This window comes from Podarcis cretensis, assembly GCF_951804945.1.
Source record: "Podarcis cretensis genome assembly, chromosome: 3".
Classification (NCBI taxonomy): domain Eukaryota; kingdom Metazoa; phylum Chordata; class Lepidosauria; order Squamata; family Lacertidae; genus Podarcis; species Podarcis cretensis.
Genome location: NC_137172.1, coordinates 22,888,679 through 22,913,544, shown reverse-complemented (window position 1 = coordinate 22,913,544; position 24,866 = coordinate 22,888,679). Strand labels below are relative to the sequence as shown.

Genomic DNA, 24,866 nt, shown 5'->3' with positions numbered 1-24,866 from the left:
GAACTGAGGATTAAATCATAAGGGTGACTCTTGTTGAAGACAGGATGGTGAACCAGATGGCCCTTTGTTTCTGGCATTCCAGTGTTGTTGTTTAGTCATTTCTGACTCTTCGTGACCCCATGGACCCGAGCACGCCAGGCACTCCTGTCTTCCGCTGCCTCCCGCAGTTTGGTCAAACTCATGTTAGTAGCTTCCAGAACACTGTCCAACCATCTCGTCCTCTGTCGTCCCCTTCTCCATCTTTCCCAGCATCAGGGTCTTTTCCAGGGAGTCTTCTCTTCTCATGAGGTGGCCAAAGTATTGGAGCCTCAGCTTCAGGATCTGTCCTTCCAGTGAGCACTCAGGGCTGATTTCCTTCAGAATGGAGAGGTTTGATCTTCCTGCAGTCCATGGGACTCTCCAGAGTCTCCTCCAGCACCATAATTCCAAAGCATCAATACAGTGGTGCCCCGCAAGACAAATGCCTCACAAGACGAAAAACCCGCTAGACGAAAGGGTTTTCCGTTTTTCGAGGCGCTTCGCAAGACAAATTTCCCTATGGGCTTGCTTCGCAAGACAAAAACGTCTTGCGAGTCTTTTCCCTCCCCCCCCTTTTTCTAAGCCGCTAATAGCCGCTAAGCCGCTAATAGCGCTAATCCGCTAATAGGGATGCTTCGCAAGACGAAAAAACCGCTAGACGAAGAGACTCGCGGAACGGATTATTTTCGTCTTGCGAGGCACCACTGTACTTCAGCGATCAGCCTTCTTTATGGTCCAGCTCTCACTTCCATACATTGCTACTGGGGAAACCATAGCTTTAACTATATGGACTGTTGTCGGCAAGGTGATGTCTCTGCTTTTTAAGATGCTGTTGAGGTTTGTCATCGCTTTTCTCCCAAGAAGCAGGCGTCTTTTAATTTCGTGACTGCTGTCACCATCGGCAGTGATCATGGAGCCCAAGAAAATAAAATCTCTCATTGCCTCCATTTCTTCCCCCTCTATTTGCCAGGAAGTGATGGGACCAGTGGCCATGATCTTAGTTTTTTTTGTGTTGAACTTCAGACCATATTTTGCTCTCTCCTCTTTCACCTCATTAAGAGGCTGGATCCTTCGTGGATCACTGCCTTGTCATGGCAAAGGGGCTTGACTAACTCAGAGAAGCTATGAGCTATGCCATGCAGGGCCACCCAAGATGGGCAGGACATAGTGGAGTGTTTTGACTAAACATGATCCACCTGGAGCAGGAACCAGCAAGCCACTCCAGTATCCCTGCCAAGAAAACTCCATGGACAAAAACATCAGGCATTCCAATAGGTTTCTTGTATCTGTTCTATTTTTTGGAAATTCTGCAATGTGTTTTTACTCTGCTAACTATACGTTGGAGTTCTGCTTTCCATCAATATTGAGTAGAATTTCACTGGCATAAGTGGCTACTGAAGACATTTTTATTTAAGAAGAACTTTCCTGAAATGTGACCCAGTCATTTTATGGAATAATAACCACAACTCCCATTATCCCCAAATAATGGTCATGTTGACTGGGGCTGATGGGAGTTGGAATCCAACAACACCTCGAAGACACCAGGTCAGGGAAATCTGTTATAAGCTGTAGGGCACTTCGATAGGACATTGCATCTTCATCCTAGTTTCAACTGATGGTCAACATTCAGCAGCTACCAAGCATGCTCAGTTCTCAGTAAGCTGTATTTTATATTTCTGTTGCACACAACAGTCAGAGTTTTTCCTCAGTAGGTATTTACTTCTGCAAACCCCCAGGTTTCCAAAGCATCCCAATATCTCCCCAGCTGTGGTGCAAGTCCACAGGCATTCAGACTTAATAGCTTATTAACTTCACTGTCCATGACCTGAGCCATAAGAGCAGATTTTCGTTTTACTTCTATCATTCTTATTAAAATAAAGCTCAGAATCAATAAAAAGATGTTGATAAACAGTGCATAAAAAAATGCAATAGCCTATTTTAGTACAGTACAGTTATTTAAAGTGTGACATTTACATGCACTTAAAATGACATGCTTTTTTCAAGCAAAAATTCACTGGGACTGCACAGGAATGCAAGCCATCTTTGTTATCAAGAGCTGAGAAATACTATTCTCAACTTAGATCCAAAGTACTTACATGAGCTTTGATATCAAACTAAGATATTTGTGCCTAGTTATTTTTAATATATGGCAATTAAACATTTTCTACAAAAAAGAAATAAATGCTTTGATGTTAGAACTTGGTTTGTTTTTATCTACCATCTCTCCTCCTTCAACAAAACACAGAGACATTTTTAAATTAAAAAGTCTTTAGCCATTTAGGAAATACAGATGACCCTGAAGTAGGTGAACCATATTTCATCTGCACAGCAACAGCTGCTTAATGTTTCACATTTTTGGCTGAATTTAAGCCGTGCACATTCAAATGCAGTGGTGGAATTAAAATGGTAAGCAAGTGACAAAATGAAGCTCATAGGATGAGGAAGTGCCCATCTCATGTGTTCTACAGTGGAGTGAAGAAATGCCATGGTGCATCTGCAACAGCAAAACCAGCCTTCATCTGCCCCATCTGCAAGAAAACATGTCTCTCCCGTATTGATCTCTGCAGCTACAACAAGTCCTGTAACTCTCCAACAGTTTGACTTTACCCCCGATGGCACTCTTCCACTGTCTCTCAAGACAGACAGATGCAGATGGATGCAGGAAGGGCAGAAGGCAGATTGGAATCCACTAGATCACTGAGTGATTTCCAATATACCAGCAAGGCTTCCCAACTCCTTGTTGCCTACCAGTAGCAACCACAAAATGACGTTTCCCACCTAAATGAGGCTGCTGATTTTTTTTAAAAAAGCTTGGGGTAACCCAAAGTAGACTTGTGTTCAAAAGGAGAGTGAGCAGCTCAGTTCATTCTAGTACTGGAAACAAATTGCTTTGCTCAGAATGTACTGTTTAATGTCTTTTGCACCTAAGCCCTAACTGGTGGATCTTGAGGTTCCAGTAAAATATAAAGCTTGAAGTCTGCCCACCTCTGCTGTACAGAAGCCCCCATGGGCAAGAGGACTGATAGGGAAGGCAGGGAAGAATGTTTGATCAACTCTATGGCTGTGTGCACATCATTATTTATTCCAGCTCCAGTGTACTCTCACAGCCAAACACCTATTGAGAACCAGTGTGTGTGGTGTAGTGTTGGACTAGGAACTGAGTTCAAATGCCCAGTTGGCCATGAAGGTCACTGAGTGGGTGATCTTGGGCCAATCACTGCCCCTCAGCCTAACCTGTCTCACAAAGTTGTTTGGGGATTAAACAGGGTGGGGGAGAGTACCATGCACGCCAACTCGAGCTCCTTGTAGGAAAAGGTGGTATAAAGATGCATTAAATCAATCAATCATGAAACAAACATGGTGTTAGCCACAATCCATGTGTTTCCTGCTGCTTAACGAAAAATACTTCTGTTTGACCAGCTTTTCCTCAAACCGGCTTCCATCCAATTTGAAAACACAAATCATGGTTAAGCTGAGGTGTGTACATTTGAGACAGGAATCTGGTTGCAGGTGTGAGGAAGCAAATTGGGCAATGGGCACTGGGTGCAGACACACACACACCCCGCCCACATTGTGTACAGCAATGTAAAAATGTGACTTGAAATGCACTAATGGAAATAACCTAGCATTTTAAGCTGCTGATGTGTACATTGCTCTATGCCACGATCTGGCCTTCCTGCTGCTGTGCAGGAAGCCACAGGCTTTAACTGCCTGTGGCGCTCAGAAGATGGCCACTCATGTTCTAAAAACATGTGCTTTGCAGGATGGGAAAAGCAGCAATGTCATAACCCGCTAGTCATGCTCAACCTCTGTAAAAACAAGCAGTGCCTGGTATGAGGAATGAAATGCTCAAACTAATGTTAAAATGGTCACTGTCCACAAACCTAGTCAACTTCGTACTGCCAAGTTAACAGGAGTTAGCTCAAATTGCGCCACAAACTTCCAAAGGCCCAACCAGCTTAAAGAAGCACACATGATTCCGTGTAAAAATACACCGATGTGTTATGTTCAATATCAACTGACAGAGAACTTCGACCAGCTGGATTCACTGACTACAGGGGCCGATTCTTTGTTTTTAAATAATCTGCCCGCTGTCATCTACTCCCAAGGGAGTTCAACCTAGAGGGCTCAGCAGTTATATAGTACTGTCTATTATATCACTATATAAAAATGGGTACGGTTATAAAAAGAGATGAAATATATACTCCGGCTGTCCTTTTTTTTTTGGTAGCCAATAGTGTGTGGGTGCTTGAGATAGAACATTCTCCACTTTGTGTTCCAAATCTGTTCTTTGAAGCCAAAAGGCTAGAGGGGCTTAAACATGAGACTGGAGAGAGGAAACTCCCATTAAGGAAGAAGCTGCTAGATGTTCAGTTTTCTTTAAAGAGGATCCAAGTGGAGGAAACTTCACATTGAAAGAAAAGATGGCAAAGTAGATTAAAGTTGTGGTTCCGCAAGTATGGGGCACAGGAAATTTAGAAAGTAGGTGTGAAGTTATAGGTGGGGGAAGAAGATCCTTGAGCAAAGATTGACAGATGCACCCCCTCACCCTAAGCAACAGAGGGTTAGTGCCACAGCCCTCAAAATTGCTGTGCTAGCCGTAAGGAAGGGAATATATGGAGGTTTATGGCAATAGCACCACTTTGAAGGTTTTCAGTGGTGCACCTAGGCAGGTGCCCCAGACTCTGAGCTTCCATTAAATAAAAAAAGGGAAGCCTCTAGCCTTCCTATAAATAAAATTGTGGGGCAAAATGTGCAGATGATTTTAAGTGATTTCGATGAAATGAGAGTGACATGGCTTCCTTGTATATTTTTTCCTGGTATTGAGGAATGCTTTCTGTTGCTGCTTAGACAGGAACAGCATCTCTCTCTCTCTCTCTCTCTCTCTCTCTCTGTGTGTGTGTGTGTGTGTGTGTGAGAGAGAGAGAGAGAGAGAGAGAGAGAGAGAGAGGACCATAACCAGGACCAGCAAGACCTAGCTGACTTCCCATGGCAAGCATAAGATTGTCAGCAGTGGTTGTCTCTCCAGTTGTGTGTTACACCACACCCAGTTCATTTTGTGATGAGCTCTCAGCACTTTCTCAAAATTCAGAATATGCCCACTAGTAAAAAAATGTTGGCAACCCCTGGGCTATAGCATTTTCTCCACCTCGTCTTCTTCCCTTGCTGACTGCTTTTACAAAGGTGTCTGAAACCAAACTAAATAAGATGTGAGCATTCCACAACTGGCTTTCTTGATGTCTATTTCAAAATCGAAGGGGAACCAATAAGGGTCTAAATTGGTTTGGGGCCATGGCTCTGATTTAACCTTAGCCTCCCTGCGTTATTTTTCAAATCAAAATTGTCCCCTCAATTGTTGCTTATCTTGTATTTTGTATGTTGCATACAAAAGTGTGTAGGCACCAAAAACAAACAAACCACCAGGTAAGTAACTGGGGGTGGGGGTGGGGGTGGTGAAGTAATACAGACCTGCAGAATGAAATAACAACAGCCAACCAGTATACCAAATTACAATCATACTTCTTTGTGTATCAGATGGTATTTAAATATTCCAACCATAACAAAGAATGAGAAGCTGGAGGGAAAACTATCTGTGTTCAAACCGACAGATTTAGGCTCTCCCCAGACCACCTGTCTGTGTCTGGTCAGTATTTTATCTTAACAACGAAACATTCCCCCCCCCCCCAATATATATATATATATATATATATATATATATATATATATATATTGCCAACTCAAAGCTGTTATTAACTTCACGGAAGTGGATGTAGGTACCCATCTTTCCCCTTGAAGATTCTGGTGAAGTAAAGTTTTGATTAGGAAAATGGGGAAGGGGGCCAACACTTCTTCCCAGCACTGTTTTCTCAATCTAATTTAATTCTCCTTCCTGCAACTGCTTTTAAGGGTTTTTTTTTAAAAAAGATGTCAGGAGATCTCGCATGCGGTGTCTAGTTTGCCTAATTCTGGTTCTCTTCTAAAGCTAGTATGAACAACGCCACAACCCACTGACCCTCCCAATCCACGCATACTCCAGTGCACTGTATACAAGCACCTCATGTGAAGGATTCTCTTTGCTGACCAGGGAACTAGTGGGAGGCATGGAATATTCAGCTAAGAAAGAGGGCACAGTTTTCTACAACATGGTGGCTGCTTCATCTTTGTTCAAAACCTCATAAAAGGGGGGCGGGGGAGAGACTATGTCGTACATAGGATAAAATGCGAAGTTGAGAGCTTATTTCATACTTCCCTCACGTTTGAAAGGAAATGGTGAAAAGGGAAAAAATCATTACAATGGAGTGAGAGTGGAAAGAGGAAGCTGTTTAAATTTACTTAAGATGTACATTTTGCCCTCAAGACATGATTGCAACAGTCACCACTTTAAAGTAACGGTTAAAAAACAAAACCTGTCACCCTTTTCTTCCCACAAAGGTAAAAGTATGTGGAGAGCTGGCCTCCTGTACTAAAAACTGACCGTACCCATCTGCACAGAAAATGTATGACGTAATAAAAATAATATTCAGATGAATTTTGTTAAATGTAGCCTGATTAGATCATATAATCATAGAGTTGGAAGGGATCACGGCGATCATCTAGTCCAGGCTTTCTCAATCTCAGCCCTCCAGATGTTTTTGACCTACAACTCCCATGATCCCTAGCTAGCAGGACCAGTGGTCAGGGATGATGGGAACTGTAGTCTCTAAACATCTGGAGGGCTGAGGTTGAGGAAGCCTGATCTAGTCCAACCCTTTGCAATCCTGGAATCTTTTGCCCAACATGGACCTTGAAACCCACAACCCTGACAAGTGTATATTTTCTGCCAATGTTTCTATACTCTTAATTTATTTTTATCATACTTCTCAGAGATTTAAGTAAAGAAAGTTAACATTACATCAGCACCAGCTCTGATATTTGTTTCTGCCCCTTAGTTTTGATTAGTGCGCACACATACCAGCATTTTAAGCTATTTTTCATGGCTATTCTCAGTTTTTTTATGACTGTGAGAATGCTTCTTTAAGGAATATTCAACTTTTTAAAAGAGCAAGTATGACACAAATACATTATTAAAATGATGTACAACTTACGACCAGCTTATCATTTAAATAAACAGTTCACTACCATTTTCAGCAATAGGTCACAAAAAAACATATTTGGGGTTAAAGCAAAACAGAAATACAGCTGAAACGTATTTATTGCATTTGGCAGAAAATGAAGTTATAAGAACCATGCATTCTAATTAACAATGAAAACTGGAAAATATATTTGTCTTAGATAAGAAAAAGACTGAACGCCACTTTTAATGATAGCATGCCTGTGTAGTGGAGAACTTGTTAAGGTATTTATGAATTACTGATGAAAAAATGCATGCAGTCTTATTCTTCTGTTTTAGACTCTTTTGGACTCTCTCATCACTAGAGTTTATGGCGAGTGAGGAGAGAGCATAAGTACAAGCCCAGGATCACATGACATGCTAAGCCAGAGCTTTCCAAACATTTCATGTTGATGACACACTTTTTAGACACGCATCATTTCGCAACACGTTAATTCAGTTTTACCAGGGAGGATTGTGGGAAGCGTTCACACAACACACCTACACACTGCAGCCAACACTCTAATGTGTCGTGACATAGAGTTTGGAAAGCTCTGTGTTAGGCCAAACATTGTCTCAACTCAGCCCAGGAGTAAAAGGGAAGAGCGAAGCAACTGGAAGCATCTCTCTGGAAGTTTGCAAGTTTGCACCGTATCAGTAAGTCATAGTTTAAAACTTGCCATGTCACATTAAGCAGTACATATGATAACAAAAGAACATAAGAACCACTTGCTGGATCAGGTCCATGATTACAATGCATCTAAAGTAAATTAAGTCAATTTATTTCAATAGGTCTACGCAGAATATGCCTTAGCTTAATATCACCTGGAGCACAGTTTTTAATGTGTGATATTTTAGTGTATTTTTGGTTCCTATGGAAGCTGCCCAGAGTGGCTAGGGAAACCCAGCCAGATGGGCAGGGTACAAATAATAATAATAAATAATAATAATAATAATAATAATAATAATAATTTCTCTTACTGGCAAAAAAGCGATACATTAGCTCAAACTCACCTTTTATTTTGGATCTCCCAAGGTAATTATTCAGAAGAATAAGTATATCGAGATATGTTGATCTAGTCACCAAACAAGGATTTTGCCTAGAAACAAAGTAATTGGCATAAGTTAAATGGCTTTAAAATACTTTAAAATTGCCCCTTAAACCAACAACCCATTAGGAGGATATTAAATTCCTGTCAGGTCCTGCTCACATAAAATGTACCGTATGTAACCAGCCAATGCCTACATCTCTACATTACATTTCTAAATAATCTGAGGATGATCTACCAAATGTTACAATGAAAAAAGCTACACAACCTATCGCAAAACTACTTCCTACAGTCAAGTCATGCTCTATTCAAGATAAAACTTCTTTTATTTATTTTTTTCTTACTTGTCCCACTTTTACACTGTCCAACAATCAAGTTCTCTGGGTGGTTTATAACAAAGAATTAAATTATAAAACAGAGTAATACCTAAAATCTAAAATAGTATCTAAACCTTACAATACAAAACCAGAATAAAAACAACAGAGGATAACAGTTTAAGAGGATACACACTTTCTTAAAAATGTGAAAGAATAAAAAGGTCTTCACCTGGTGCTAAAAAGACCAAAGTGTGTGAAGTGTAGGTGGGTTCCCACCAGGCAAGACACAGTGATAACAGCAAGAACCTTTATTGAACTAACAGAACTGGACAACGGGGCAAAGCAACTGCTTATATACATTTCTGAAGGCCTGGGCCACTCCCACTCCCATTTGTGATTGGATATCATGTATCAAATCAGGACACAGGGGCTCAGAATCCTTAGTCCAGACTCAAACTTAGGCAGACACAGACCACTAAATACATAACAGTGTGGGTGCCAGGAGAGCCTCTCTGTGGAGGGCATCCAACGACTGGGGTGCTAACACTAAAAATATCCTATCTCTAGTAGCTACCCATTCCTCATCATTGGGAGAAGGCCTCAGGAGATGACCTTAAGAGTTAGGCTAGGTATATATGCCCTTGTACAAAAATGTGACAGAAATTCTGTTTCCAAATATTGTCCTTTTGCTCACAAAATACCCTATATATTTAGGAACCTCCCTCATACTAGGCATATTCATAGAAACAGATGGCTCAAATCTGTGCATGAAATAGAATGTATATGCAGGGTCTGGGAGGCTTGCACATCCACAAGGAAGAATTTATCGAGACTCCTAAATGTCTGAACTGTTATACAATACACAGCTTTCCCCAAGTTTCTATGGAATCAATTATTATTAGGATTTCTACCTCCCTACTGTTTCCCTAGAACTCAAGAGACCATGAAGAACCACTAACTATTCCTTAATCAGGCAACTTTCCATGGACTGATGAACTAATCTTAAGAACACAGAAACTCAAAGAGGAAACACTTAACTCCAAGACACCTGGAGGCAATTTAAGGGTAAGTACTTGGGTGGGGGTGGAAGGGAACTTAAGCAAGAAATTAAACACATGTTTGTGCACTAATCATAAATCCACCTAGGACAGTATTCAATAGAAACCCTGAAATTAAGTTTAAATAAACCTAGGACATTAATTGCTTGATGTACAAGCACTAAGTCATAACTCATCAATGAATGAATAAATATATACATAGTGACTTTTGTCATTTTGATGACCTTGTGTTTATGTTTTAGTTGTCTGGTGCATTTTATCTGTGGTAAGTTTGTAAAATGCATCAGAATACATATTATAATAGGTCCTGATGTTCTTTCTTTCTTACTCCCTAGTAAATACACAAATATTTTTAAAGGAAAGGGGAAACATCCCTGGAAATTATAAAATCAACAACTGACACAACCTAATTGTTTGACATCACTTTCACACATCATTAGTCATGCAACACACTTAGGAGAATGTAGGGACCAATATAATGATTACCACATAAACTACACCTTTGGTGTTTTGGCAGGAGTGGTAGATCTTAATGAAACACAGATCTACATCTAACCAAGTCACTGAGATACTTTTCCGAGTTACTAAACTAAAGGTAACTCCTGTTCTATTGAGCAAGACTGGTGTGTTTCTAATTCCTAACAAGAGTGAGAGACAACTGGTTTACGTTCACAGTTAAATTATATCTCTGTAGAATGAAGTATTGATTACTTGAATATCGGACTATTTTAATCAATAACTAGCTGTTCAGGTAGTTATACTTCCGTAGTCTGCAATTCCACATACACTTAGGTCTTATCCATACTTCACCCATGTCTTCCAGGAACGAGTCCAAGAAGTTTTTATTTGTTGCCCCACTGCTTTCCTCAGGAAAACTCTGTTTACTACTCAATAGAAACAAACTTCAGTCGAGTTTTCTGAGGGCAAATGGAATAAATTCTGCGACAAAGAGAAGGGTGGATGAACCCTTACTAAGAAGTAAGTGCCACACAACACAGTAAGACCTACTTCTGAGCAGACATGCACAGGAATGTGCAGTCAATTTGGTAACAGGAAGAACACTGTGAGTTGTTTTAAATAATAGAATCAAAAGCCAGGGCATGGACCACCTACAGAACCCTGGTCTCTTGTGACAGAACATTCTACCAGACTGGGGCCAGGGCCAAAAAGGCCCTGGCTCTGGATGAGGCCAGTCTAACTTCCTTGAGGCCCGGGACCTCCAAAACGTTATTGTTTGCGGACTGTAAGGTCCTCCGCGGGGCATACCAGGAGAGGGTCCCAGGCCATATAGGGATTTAAAGGTTAAAACCAGCATCTTAAACCTGACCCTGTACTCCACTGGGAGACAGTGCAGCTGGTAAAGCACTGGATGAATGTGATCCTGTGGCAAAGACCACATAAGTAGCCTCGCCGTGGCATTCTGCACCCACTGGGGTTTCTGGGTCAGCTTCATGGGCAGCCCCGCGTAGAGCGAATTACAATAACCGAGCCTGGAGGTGACCATCGCATGGATCACAGTGGCTAGATCAGGGCGGGAAAGGTAAGGGACCAATAGCTTAGCATGGCGGAGATGGAAAAATGCTACCTTTGCTGTAGCTGCAACCTGCGCCTCCATAGAGAGGGAGGCGTCGAAGGTTACATCCAGACTCTTGACAGAAGGTGCTAGCATTAATTGCACCCCTGCAAGGGATGGGAGTTTGCCCCCCAACCCCATGTCGTCTCAACCTAACTAGAGGATTCACTGGGTGGGTTATGTGGACCCTCTCAGGTCCGCAGACCAGCAATTGGGAACCACTGGATAGATGATTAGTATGGACAACTCTTGCAGTCTTCTTGCTCTAGTGGTTTCAGAGAATGAGGTGGATGAAGAGCCGTATGAAAATTTAACAAACAAAACCTGTGGAGCAGAATATACATAGGCTACTACTACACATTTCTTTATCCATTAACATTTAGCTGAGTTTAGGTTAACATTTTGCAGTGCAATGTGTCCAACTGCTATTGGCAGCATAGTTAATTCATGGTGTTCCAATAATACGCTCCATAATTGGCAGTGTCAGCTTCGCTAATTAATATTTCAATCTGTTTGCTACTTTAAAGTACTGATACATCCAGTGCTTTTGTCCTTAGAGTTTAGAGGTTCTCTCATTTTGACTCAACCCCCCCCCTCACCATTTTATAGTTCAAATCGGGAAAAATAAATACAGCAAATGGATAAAAGTACATAGATTCACAAAATGTTTAGGGGTATGCGTCCCTCTGCGTCCCCCCAGGAAAAAAGCACTAGATATATCATTACTCCCCCAACTTCTAAAATAGACATTTGTACATGTTTTTGAATGTTGTTGTTGTTTTAAGTTGATTCACAAAAATGAGATTCAGCTTTTTTGACATGACAATAGAAAATAAATGCATCAAAATAGTGACATTAGACTATAATACTTATCTCCATATTTTCTGAGGGAAAGGGGGGGGGGAATACAAAAAAAAATTCAACCCTACAACCTATTATTAATCTGTGATAAATTCATTTATAGGTAAAGAGTTTTAACCTACCACTTAGCCAACCACAGTTTGGCTTCAATACAAGTTATGATGCTTCTCAGGCCTTGCAGAAAGTCTGAATTAGCCCTGTGTTTAGACTCCAAATAGGACTGCAGCAAGTGAAAGACCTACATCAAAATAAAATAAAGAAGTTGCAGACTGCTGTGAAAATATTTTCCAAATATCCAGTTCCTTAGCTTTTGGCAGTGATCAAAAATAAGTCCACAGGGAATCGAACCAAGCCACCTGCAGAATGACCCTCTACAATTTGTACAGAAAGAGCTTGTTGGCTCTGGATTAACTGTGAAGATACATCCCTTAGTCACAGCCTTCGGCCTTCCAATCAGCCTTCATTTCACTGAGCAAACTCCCTACTTTTACCCAGCTTTTATTTTCCATAACATGAAAAATTATGAAGACTAATACAACATGCAGATCAACAGCAAGATAATCTGCACCAAAAACAAAAATGCACTATGTTTATTTACCATGAGAGGCATCCTTGCACATATGTAAAACAAGTAATCTCAGGAGTTAATAACATTAATACATATATTTGGTATTAAAATTTCTAATTTCAACTCTGGTCTTGAGATATTTAAGGACCCATATTATTCTAAAGCAGCAATGCAGCAGCAAGCAAAGGCTCTAGCAGCCAAGTCAGCTGCTTGTGGCTGGAAAGCCAAACAGGAAGTATGTGACTGTTGCCATGGAAACAAAGGGGCAGTCCATTCTGTACTGAGCACCGGATGTTAGCTCAGTGTGTGTGTCATATGACCTGTACAGGATGTACATGGGTGGAGTTTTGAGTTTCTCTCTGTTTTTTGAAAAGAGCAGACATGTTTTCTCTGTACTGAAGTAAAGACAGGAATAAAAGAATGTAAGATACATTTCTGTCTGAGTCTGATTCCCCTCCCTGGGGATATGCTGGAGAGCAGGGAGAAGAGAAGCAGTTGGTGTGTTTTTCTCACAGCCTGAGAAAAATCGCCGGAACGGACCTCGAGTGTTTTTACTGCTGGGAGTCGCCGGAGGGAGGTCAAAAGAATTCAGCCGGTGCCTCGAGAGATAGGCACATACCTCTGACCGAGCCTGAATTCTGACAAGTCACAGCCTTCGGCCTTCCAATCAGCCTTCATTTCACTGAGCAAACTCCCTACTTTTACCCAGCTTTTATTTTCCATAACATGAAAAATTATGAAGACTAATACAACATGCAGATCAACAGCAAGATAATCTGCACCAAAAACAAAAATGCACTATGTTTATTTACCATGAGAGGCATCCTTGCACATATGTAAAACAAGTAATCTCAGGAGTTAATAACATTAATACATATATTTGGTATTAAAATTTCTAATTTCAACTCTGGTCTTGAGATATTTAAGGACCCATATACTTGCAACTGTAATTTGTTTTACAATGTTTTTAATGTTGCATTTTGAATGGATGGGACCTGGGACCTTATTATTAATCATTAGGATACCTTCTCTCTAAGCAAAACCATCCAGTTATTATACAATGTTACATATAAACCAAGAAAATGAAATGTCACTAGAGATGTGAAGGCCTGGGGGGAAATACATTTTCTTAAATAAATAAAAAAAATGGACTATGATACATGAAAGGGCAAAGATGCTTCTTTAAATCCTGGAAAACCTTAGAATTTTAGAATTCCATGAGAAATATCAAGAAGCAAAAGCAGAAACTGATAGTAATAGCTCAGAAAATAAGACTGATTAAATTTCATGCAATAGCCACAGAGTCTTATCCCACCCCAACAATGGAGGACTGAAGGATACATAATAATTTTTGGAATACAAAATAATTTTCAGTTGGCCTATAAACTATCTGGCAACTACTGTAACTGTTGTAAAACAGGGGTTATATAAATTCCAAATGGCCCCAAGTCAGTAATCTGGCAGCTGCGTTTTTGGACCAGCTTAAGTTTCCAAATCAGATTACAAATATTTGCTCCCCGCAATTCCAGGTTCTCGGGGAATTTAGAGTTTTATCTGGTTCTGGCAAACCTCTTATTTAATATCAAATCCGAATAGAAGGGGTTGTCGAGAACATACAGGGAATAGGGGAGATCCCAAAAGTTCACAAGGCCCAGTTCCTAAAGCCCAGTCACATACTGGGCATGTACTAGCCCAAAGATGTGCAGTGCAATGGCTTTCAAAACAGAAATATATTCTAAGCACCATTTTTTAATTTTTTAAAAAAATTAACATAACTAAAATGACAACTTGTTGACGAATGTGTAAATAAGAACCCTATTTGCTCAGCTTACTTGGAAAAGGAACAAATGTGTTTTTGTGAATCGTTGTAAGATCCAGCTTGGCTTTTTGAAAAATAACAGTGCCGTCTTTCAGCTGTGCTATCCAGGCTGCATCAGCATCATTTTCTAAAAACACTAACAAGACCATCCCTGAAACTGAGATTTGTAGTTTCCTCATCAAAAGTTGGAAACAGAAAATGGTGAACATACATGGATAGACTACCAGGAACAAACAGTTTTAAACAACAAAAAACCCACAAACTGGTTTCCTAGTTCACTGAACATTAAATAGGAAAAGGAAACATAAACCAAGACGCATGTGTGTTCTGAAGATTTATTTCTGTTATGAAATTATGACCATGGCATAACAGTTTAGGGATCTAAAACAAACTGTTACCTCCTGTCAGATCCTGTGCTTCTGCCATGCTGCCTTGTGAGTCTTCTGTAGCAAACAGTAATTCAAAAATCAGCTCCCTCAAACCCATTCTCAATATCTGCTTCTTCATTAATGCCTTTTAGGAAGAGCTACAGGGCGCTCTTTATCATCTGCTACCCATTGGCCTTCTATTGGTACAGGCTGGTGTTTGACAACCAAGGCAAAATATATACTGGCATGATGCTTGCCATTACTTGGATCCACTGGGAATTTACATAATGCGCAAGGATGCACATATCTGCACATTCACCAACAACTGTGCTTCCAGAGAAGGTGACACAAGGGCAGTTATAACACAAAAAGCAAACAGTGCACTGGAACTGAAAACCCTTATGGACTTTTCAAATTGTATCATGAGCTGCAAAATAAATATGGCCCAATGTACAAGGACCAGTTCTCAGGTCTCTACTTCCCCAACTTTTTCCTCTGTTCCAGGGATAAAAACTGAGGCACATGTTTTGCAACATCTATTTTCACACCAGGAATAAATCTCCTTGTTCCCATTTAGAAAGCCAGCACACACTAGCAGGTGAACAGCCCTCAGCAACATATAAAGTACGAAGGGGCCACTCATGCAGCGATACTTGGCATGGAAAGAGGACGTGCCACAAAAAAACAGAGGAGTGCATCCATTTTTATTTCTGAATTCCAGAGGCAAGTTTCCACAGAGGACCTTAAGGCATGTGAAAACAGCTGCTAGGCAGACGAACATCACAGAATCATAGAATCATAGAGTTGGAAGAGACCACAAGGGCCATCGAGTCCAACCCCCTGCCAAGCAGGAAACACCATCAGAGCACTCCTGACATATGGTTGTCAACCTCTGCTTAAAGACCTCCAAAGAAGGAGACTCCACCACACTCCTTGGGAGCAAATTCCACTGTCAAACAGCTCTTACTGTCAGGAAGTTCTTCCTAATGTTTAGGTGGAATCTTCTTTCTTGTACAGTGGTGCCCCGCAAGACGAATGCCTCGCAAGACGAAAAACCCGCTAGACGAAAGGGTTTTCCGTTTTTCGAGGCGCTTCGCAAGACGAATTTCCCTACGGGCTTGCTTCGCAAGACGAAAACGTCTTGCGAATCTTACGAGTTTTTTCTCTCCCCCCCCTTTTTCTAAACTGCTAAGCCCCTAAAAGCCGCTTAGCCACTAAGCCGCTAATAGCCGCTAAGCCGCTAATAGCGCTAATCCGCTAATAGGGATGCTTCGCAAGACAAAAAAACCGCTAGACGAAGAGACTCACGGAACGGATTATTTTCGTCTTGCAAGGCACCACTGTAGTTTGGATCCATTGCTCCGTGTCCGCTTCTCTGGAGCAGCAGAAAACAACCTTTACACCATCCTGGTTCAAGGCTTCATACTGCTCAATACCTATTTAAATGTAAAATACCAAGGACACATAGAAAATTGCTTCATAAAAAGTTGAACATTGCTATTCTTCAAGGTTTAATCCACTCCAGGTCTAATAAACTGAAATGTAGCTACTAAGGAAGTGTTTTAAATCAGGCATAGGCAAACTTTGCCCTCCAGATGTTTTGGGACTACAACTCCCATCATCCCGAGCTAGCAGGACCAGTGGTCAGGGATGATGGGAGTTGTAGTCCCAAAACATCTGGGTGCCTGAGTTTGCCTATGCCTGTTTTAAATGGAAGTTTTGTCATGAATATTTGCTTAATTTAATCAACCCAAACTATTTACGAGCATGCACTTCTTTTTCTTCATTTAAACTACTTGATTTAAACCACTGATATTAAAATCCAATTCTACACCTAGTTACTTGCACATCTGCAACAGACGACATAGGAGGTCAGTAATAGCAATCCATCACATGCGATCAAATGCCCGAGGGCAAGGTAAGTTTTAACCTGGTTTCAAAAAGATATTCATTTTGGTGCCAGGCAGGCCTTCGGCACTGCTGAGTGTCGGTGTCTGGAGATGCCTTTAATAAGGAAGGTTAAGCTGCCATCTAAATGGCAACACTTTTGGAATATTTTGAAGTGGTCAAACAACAGGCAGTTGTCAGCTGATGCTACTTGAACAGCATGGCAAACCTAATTTAATACAATGCCAAAAAAATGTTGTATTGTGTGTCAAGACAGATAACACACCACCACATTTTATGCACAAAATCACATCTGGGTTTATTAAATCCACATTTTCTAACAAAAGATCTGATTTCATGAAAGCAGCCAGTGGCATGCGGTCATTGGACTAGGGGGACTAGGCTAGTACCCTAAATGTTCCTTTCCAAGCCCCGGGAAGCTTCTGCTCAGCTTAGGAAGACAGGGGCGATGCTCTAACGCAGGCATTGCCAAACTTGGCCCTCCAGCTGTTTTGGGACTACAGTTCCTATCATCCCTGACCACTGGTCCTGTTAGCTAGGAATGATGGGAGCTGTAGTCCCCAAACAACTAGAGGGCCAAGTTTGGCCATGCCTGCTCTAAAGGGTTCAAGAGCCCTCCCCACCACCTTCCCAAAGCCCACCTAGCTTTAAGAAGGAGGCAGCAAAGCTCCAGTATCTTGTCAGAGGCCTGGTGCCTTTTTCCAAAACCCGGGAAGCTTCTGCCCTGGTTAGGGAAGGAGGCGATGCTCATACATCACCCACCCTAAATCACACTTGCAAGCTGGTGCCTCTGGCTCTAACTGTTCCCCTACGAAAAATTTCACCACACGCCACTGAAAGCAGAAATAAACTGTTTCAGAATATCCACGGATGAGACCTTTTAATTTTAATATAAGCACCACAGAGCCGAAGACATTTTAAAAAGGAAGCCTGCAATCTTTCCCCCCTGCTAAGAAACCTTCATACAGAAATGGCCTTTCAAAATACAGATAATTTTTAAGTTTCCTGGTTTGTGTATTTGTCTCTCCATGAACTCCAAAGGTTAAACCTTCCTTCCCTCGAGCTAACCTGGAGTCATAAAATGTCTGCTTATATGCCCTCAGCCTGCTTTGGAGAATCAAGTATACAATAAAAATACTCACATTCCTAGCAGGGGGAACGAAACAATACTCTGATTGTTCAGCTAAACGGTTCTTGAAAGTAAAGTAAACTGACATCACTCTATAGTTCACATTTTCAGCACTCCCTGAAAAATACAGATGTTTCAGCAGCTGAAAGAAAACACTGTGCAAATAGCAAGCTGGAAAAAATGCAGCCCTGGTGAAGCTGGAAACCTGGTGCAGCAACCCAGGAGCAGGGCAGTTTGCAAAACAGCAGCAATAATTAGTGTGCACTTACTAAAATATGGCAACCAACTTGGTTCCATAATAGAACGAAATTCATGAAGGCATTCTGATGACGCAGTTGTGTTTATTTAAAGTATTATGATACGCTGAATTCTATTGGCCTTAGGCATAAGGAAGTCTCCTTCCTCTTTGGATACTAGGGACTGGAACAACTAGAGATGGGATGTTGGCAAACATGGGCCTCTAGCCAATAACATTTCCCTTAAGAAATCTCAATGGTTGCTTTTGGCTTGTGTTCAATACCTGACCAGTTACTGTGCTTCATGCCAGAAAGGCACATTTAAAGAAATAAGATTGACAAATAAGGGGGAGAGATGAGATGCACCCTGTTTATGGAGTATGGCAGGCTATAGTCTGGGTTGCATTTGGAGTGGATGTTGGTTCTGCAGCCAAGAGCTGACGCCCTTTTCAATCCAGCCTACCTCTGTGAACAGAATGAATAATCTTATCGGATTGTTTTTGCTGGTGCTTGCTGGGGAAATGTTTGGAAAACTACGGAGCCAGATACAGATTGTGTGAGCAAATAAATATTAGACAACGCAAGGTTTCATCTGCTTGCACGATTGCGACGTGTCTTCAAAAACTATCAACGCACACTTACAGAAAGGAAGAAAACTCGTAAAGAAACTTAAACCCCAACAAATGAATGATCCACGTAGTGATAGCAGTTGCTAGAACTAAGCAGATTTTTCACCTTATGCATACAAACGAGGCTATTTATACATTTTACTTCCCATCAGGCTCAGCATGTCAGCTTACAATAACATGTTAATGTTAATGTTTTCCAGTAATTTTCACAGTGGCATTTAACTGCAAACGCCTCAGCCAAGGTAAACGTAAGGGCAATCCGAGGGCTAACTGCATAATCAAAAGAACAGCATTAATGAGCACTGCACTTAGGCTTTGAAGTAAACATTAAGACTAGTTGTAATACATTACGCTGTTTTGCTTTGCTTTATAACACTGAACCATGGTTTTTAGTGAAATCGTTTGGATGTGCCTTTCCAGAAGTAGCTTTAAAAAAAATATCAATTTATCTAATCACGGCTAATTACAAAACTTCATTTGTGGTTTTAAAAATGGCCAGTGAATTCTGTGCCTATCGTTCTCATTATGCAAAACACGGAGCACAAAAATAGTTCCAATGTTGGAAATCCTCTTGAGATAGGTCTGGGCCAGCGTAGCTAAACAGATTTACTGATAAACAGCTTCCTAACACAAGTCTGGACCAAAGTCACTTGGTATATATTCTACCTACTTTCTAGAGATATTGCAAAGATGGATGGAATCAACAGAAAAAGTAAATAGTTACAGATATTATTTTTATGGTGTTTCCCCTCCTACATGCTAATGATTCTCATCAGACATAATGCAAATCAACTAAAACTGGTATTCTTGGCATTGAAAAGAGGAGCTAATAGTCTGGCCTTCGCATGCAGAATGCTTAGTCAGAACAGGGCATTCCCACTTTACATGCATGTACACTCTCAATTCCTCCAGCAATTCTGGGATGCCCCTAGAGTCAGGTGAGAATTCTGGGATTCTTAACCTCCTGTGTGTTACCTTGAAGTGTGTTACTTTGAAGGTTTACAGAAGCCAACTTCACCGGTACCATCTCCCAGATTTTGCCTCTCATCTGTGTTCATCTGATGTTTGACCTAAATCTGGCTCCGATTGCATGTGTAAGGCATCCAGCTTCACTAACATGTTATAAATGCTAGCTACTGAACCCCTACAGTAGTGTTCAAAGGCTGTCACAGGGTGAGTGCCCTGAGATTGAAGGGAGGGAGACAGCAAGATATGGAGCAATTGTCACTCCTGCAGCCAACCCCAAGGATTGCTCACTCAACCCTGCTCACTTAGTATCAGGGAACTGGAATAAGGGAAATCATCTTAACATTAATTTTTTTCTTGGAGAGAAAAATACTCCAACACCTTGGTTATTGGGTTGCCCTTTTCTGCATCTCTTTTTAAAAAATATTTATGAAAACATTTCTACCGCAACACTCAGTCAAACTCCCAAGGCAGCAGGTAACGTATTTTAAAAGAACCCCCGTATTGTAGTTTTAAGGATGCACATAATAGTTTAAATGTGGCCACACCAGAGACTTATTTTTAAAAGGACATTATGAGCCCTGCCCAAAGCAGGGTTTGCTGTAAGTGTTGATCAACTATTTGGTTCGTACAGAAAGCCCCTTTGAAGTTAGGCCACATGATGTCATGGTGGTGTCTGGTGACGGACAGGTTGGTGGTCGCATCTACCGGTCAAAATACCCCATGGGAATGGGCAACGTCAGGATGTGGCCCACCAGTCAAATCCTGCTCTCCACCCCTGCTTTAACTATCATGAAGCCTAACTATGTTTAAAAGGCAAATACATAGCGTAGGTAAAGGTAAAGGGACCCCTGACCATTAGGTCCAGTCGTGACCGACTCTGGGGTTGCGGAGCTCATCTCGCTTTATTGGCCTAGGGAGCCGGCGTTTGTCCACAGCTTCCGGGTCATGTGGCCAGCATGACTAAGCTGCTTCTGGCGAACCAGAGCAGCGCACAGAAACACCGTTTACCTTCCCGCCGGAGCGGTACCTATTTATCTACTTGCACTTTGATGTGCTTTCAAACTGCTAGGTTGGCAGGAGCAAGGACCGAGCAACGGGAGCTCACGCTGTCGTGGGGATTTGAACCATTGACCTTCTGATCGGCAAGTCCTAGGCTCTGTGGGATAACCCACAGCGCCACCCGTGTCCCTCAATACATAGCATACTCTGGCACAATGGAATTTCAGCTGCTTTGCTTCTCCTCCATTCCTGTTGCTGCATTTACCAGTTGTTATTTCTTGGGCTCTTGGTTTGTCTCTCTCCAAACAAACCATGAGCTGTACCCAAGGTTTGTTACTGTCTTCCCATTAGGGGTTTGTTTGGAGCAACAAATTGAGAGCCCTGGTTTGCACTTAATCCTGGTTTGCACTTAATCCTGCTTAGCTGCTGGAAGGAACAGGGAAAAAGCAAAACTGCCCCTATTTTCGCTCTGTGCACTAGCACACTGCACACTTGTCTTTAAACTATAGTTAAGCTATGGTTTAAAGTGGCATGCAAACCAGACTATAGTTTATATACACTATTTTATTTTTTAAAAAAACTATGTATAAAAATAGTCATGAGAACAGACACACAGCCGTTATTATTTATATTTAGGTGCATGTTTTCTACTTGACGCAAATACTCCTCTTTTTACAACTTCAAAGAAAAGCTTATCTTGGACAATAAAAACGGAGCTAAGAAAAGGAGCAGCTGCAAGGAAGTTGCAATGAAAAAACATTTAATTATAATGATCTTACTGCTTTGATCTCCAGGTACTATAACATTCATTCACAATATCAGCCTTTATAAATCAGCTATGAAATAGTACACTTCACATTCTGCTGCCAAATCAAATAAGAAAAGCAATACATAATCAGCAACATTTCTATTCCAAAGGGACAAGGCAGTTAACAGAGAAGTCTGCTGAACAAGTTATGAGCTGGAATGTGTATTATATGGAGGATGTCCACAGAAGATGCAGGCTGTAGCTGCAAGATGTTGAGCAGTCTAACAAATCAGTGTTTGCCTCTGTCTCCCAAACAGGCAATTTTTCATACTATAAAACTACTCAAGAAATCATACATCCCTGTGAGTTTTATACTGTGTGCACTGCTGCCATATTCCTGCACAGCTCAGCAGAAGGTTCCCAGTGGATTGTGCCCATAGTGACTTTATATCTGTTTTTAAAGAATTAATGTGACTTCTGGAACAGTTATAATTAACCATAGAACTTGCATACTGTTACCTAGACCAGATGATTTTTTTCAAAACACTTTTTAACATTGGTGTGTTAAGAAAAAATGATATTTTGGGTTGACATGGGCCACTAAAACTCTTAATTTCAACAAAGCCAATCAAAAATAATAAGAAAACGTATTATGACAATATATTTATGTTCTGTACAGAGGGTTGTATCTAATGCTGCATGTGCCTGGTTCCGTTCATGCAATGGGACTTTCTCTCCCTGTGTACCTGCAAAATCTCCTCTGGAGGGTCTCCCACCCCTCTGGAACAGATGTTGAGGGTGAGCAAGGGGCTGCAGGGGAGAAGAGGAAAAGCAGAAAATCCAGGCAACAAGCTGAAGTCTGTTGTGAAAATGCCACAGTGCTGGATACAACTCGGAATCTTTCTGTCTCAAAATATGTTGTTTTACGGTGTGTGGCAAACCTCCCTGAGGTCTGCGTGTATATGGCAGTATACAAATTTAATCAACAACAACATAGCCCGTCAACCCCAGAGTCGGTCACGACTGGACCTAACGGTCAGGTGTCCCTTTACCCTTTACCTTTAATGTTCTTGCTAATGCATCATCATCATCATCATAAAATTATTTATTTATTACTTATACCCCGCCCATCTAGCTGGGCCTCCCCAGCCACTCTGGGCAGCTCCAACAGAATATAAAAAATACAATAAAACAGGCTTCCTCAAACTCAGCCCTCCAAATGTTTTGAGACTGCAATTCCCATCATCCCTGACCACTTGTCCTGCTAGCTAGGGATCATGGGAGTTGTAGGCCAAAAACATCTGGAGGGCCGAGGTTGAGGAAGCCTGCAATAAAACATCACACATTAAAACAGGGCAGCCTTCAGATGTCTTCCAAAAGTCAGATAGTTGTTTATTTCCTTGACATCGGATGGGAGAGCATTCCACAGGGCGGGTGCCACCACCGAGAAGGCCCTCTGCCTGGTTCCCTGTGACCGACCTCACTTCTCACAGTGAGGGAACCGCCAGAAGGCCCTCAGAGATGGACCTCAGTGTCCGGGCTGAACAATGGTGGTGGAGATGCTTCTTCAGGTATGCTGGGCCAAGGCATACAATGTCACCAAGATAACTGACAAATTTCATTAACATTTAAAGCAATTTAATAAGCTAAGTATACGGGGACACCCATAATTATGTTCTGGTTGTTCTGCAATGATTCCTTGAGGCCCTCTTTCTACAAAGTTTCTTGCTCTGAGTCTAATTATATGCACCTCAAATACGCGAATTTTAAGAAGAAAGCACCAACGTGGCAGCTTCTGGATGCTGTGGATTACAACTCCCATTAGTGCAAGCAAGTAGGGCCAAAGGTCAGGGATGATGGGTCTTGCAGTCCACAACATCCAGTCCTGTTCTAGTTCATGGTGCATATATGATCACTACAGTTTTAGTCTAGTTTTGAATTGAATTGATTTGTTTTAATTTTAGCACATATGTTTGCAACCTTGAATATTTCACAGAGAAGCAGGGTAAAAAAAAATGCCCATAGGCCTGAAGGAGTTATTCTTGTTCATAATACTAATGAACAAAATTGATGACAATTTTTCTAGCTGATTCTCACTCCCTGTTACTCCCCTGCAGCTATATGTCAGTATTCCAGCTCTGAACATTCCACACCCCTTTCAAAAGAAAAGCAACATCCACATTACTGAGACAGATTTAATTAATATCAAAAGAAACTCATGTACCTTCCTCAGCAAAACAGTGAAGCTGGTGATTTCAAAAGCTTCTGCTCTTCACAGAAAGTCAGTATCGCATAAATGTCATTTTAATTATTCTTTTATATCCGTCCTAAATATCTCTGTAAGTAAGCATTCTTACTTACTCTGTGGGGACTGCCATTCAATCCATACTGCTGACTGGAGACAGGATCTGTATAGTCACACACCACCCTAATCTAAAACCGGTGTGAGATTCCACCGCTCACCCAGGGTCCATGTTTCCTTTTGGAAATGAGGCACCGCGGAGACTGTGGTGTCTTTATGATATATGGTTTATTTACACATATATACAACCTGAGCCTACGATGGAGCGGTTCATAGCATTAACACCCCAAGAGGGTCTTGTTTCTCCCATAGCCACAGCCTTGGATTCAAACAGAAACCAGACATGGCTTTTTCTCTGCCTTTGCAGCTTCTCCCTCTAGGTCACATCACAGCAAACTCTGCCCTCAAAACTCCTGCTAAGAGATGGAAGAGGGGCCGATCCATTTGCCATCTGGCACAGAGCCCCCTTTACTTGGTTCTCCTAATGGCCCATCACCCAGGCTGGCCTGCCTATTTCAGCAATTGAATCCTTTCTGGATCCAGGAATTAGAAGGGGGGCCAAGCATTCAGCCTATCCCCCCCCCAAAAAAAAACCCTCATAAGAGTACATTTATCCAACAGTTGCAGGAGGTCCACAGACCCTGAAAGTCAGCAGGGCTTTGCAAGGCAAAGGACCAAAAGTAGTAATGACACTTTTGAATTTAATTATCCGGACGAGCAAATGGTAGAAATGCTCACTGAAATATGACCAGGGCACAAATAGTGAGTGCATAATGAGAAGGGTTTGAGAAAGGAAGAAATGTCTGCAGATTTCACAAAGACCTAGACACTCCCTTTCTAAAGTGTTGCACTGCTGCAAGCATAGGGATTCTTGTGGAATGGATTTTTCTTTCTCTATGTAATTCACTTTGCCTAGCAATAATGACTTATTACCATTTTTAAAAATCTGTTTTAACACTGTGCATCACTGAATGTCAGCTGTACAGCATGTAAAGGTCCCTGAGACCTGTCCAAAGACTATTAAATATCTTTTTAAAAAGCAAACTGGCCAAAGGCCTCAGCATGTGTATTTTAGCTTTAAGCCAAGGTAATGGAAAAACTAGTTACTAGACCGATTGGATCTAGCAGCATGAAATGTATATAGGGCAGCTTGTCAAGACTGGAGATTATAATCATACCGAGCGAACTTTTAAATTGCCCATGAAAAACATCTACAAAATATTTC

The 24,866-nt window shown here is 41.4% G+C and overlaps 1 protein-coding gene across 5 annotated transcripts in view; it reads right to left on the bottom strand.

Annotated features, from left to right (window-relative positions):
• THADA (THADA armadillo repeat containing) overlaps positions 1-24,866 on the bottom strand; it is a 153,409-nt gene that overhangs the window by 32,917 nt on the left and 95,626 nt on the right. For 4 of the 5 annotated variants that reach the window (XM_079968402.1, XM_079968399.1, XM_079968400.1 and 1 more), the window contains 2 exons: positions 12,089-12,204; positions 8,123-8,208 (listed from right to left, as the gene is read on the bottom strand). In XM_079968402.1, the coding sequence (XP_079824528.1) occupies positions 8,123-8,208; positions 12,089-12,204 (202 nt within the window). The remainder of the gene's footprint in view (positions 1-8,122; positions 8,209-12,088; positions 12,205-24,866) is intronic. The other variant, XR_013836565.1, reaches the window with a different exon arrangement.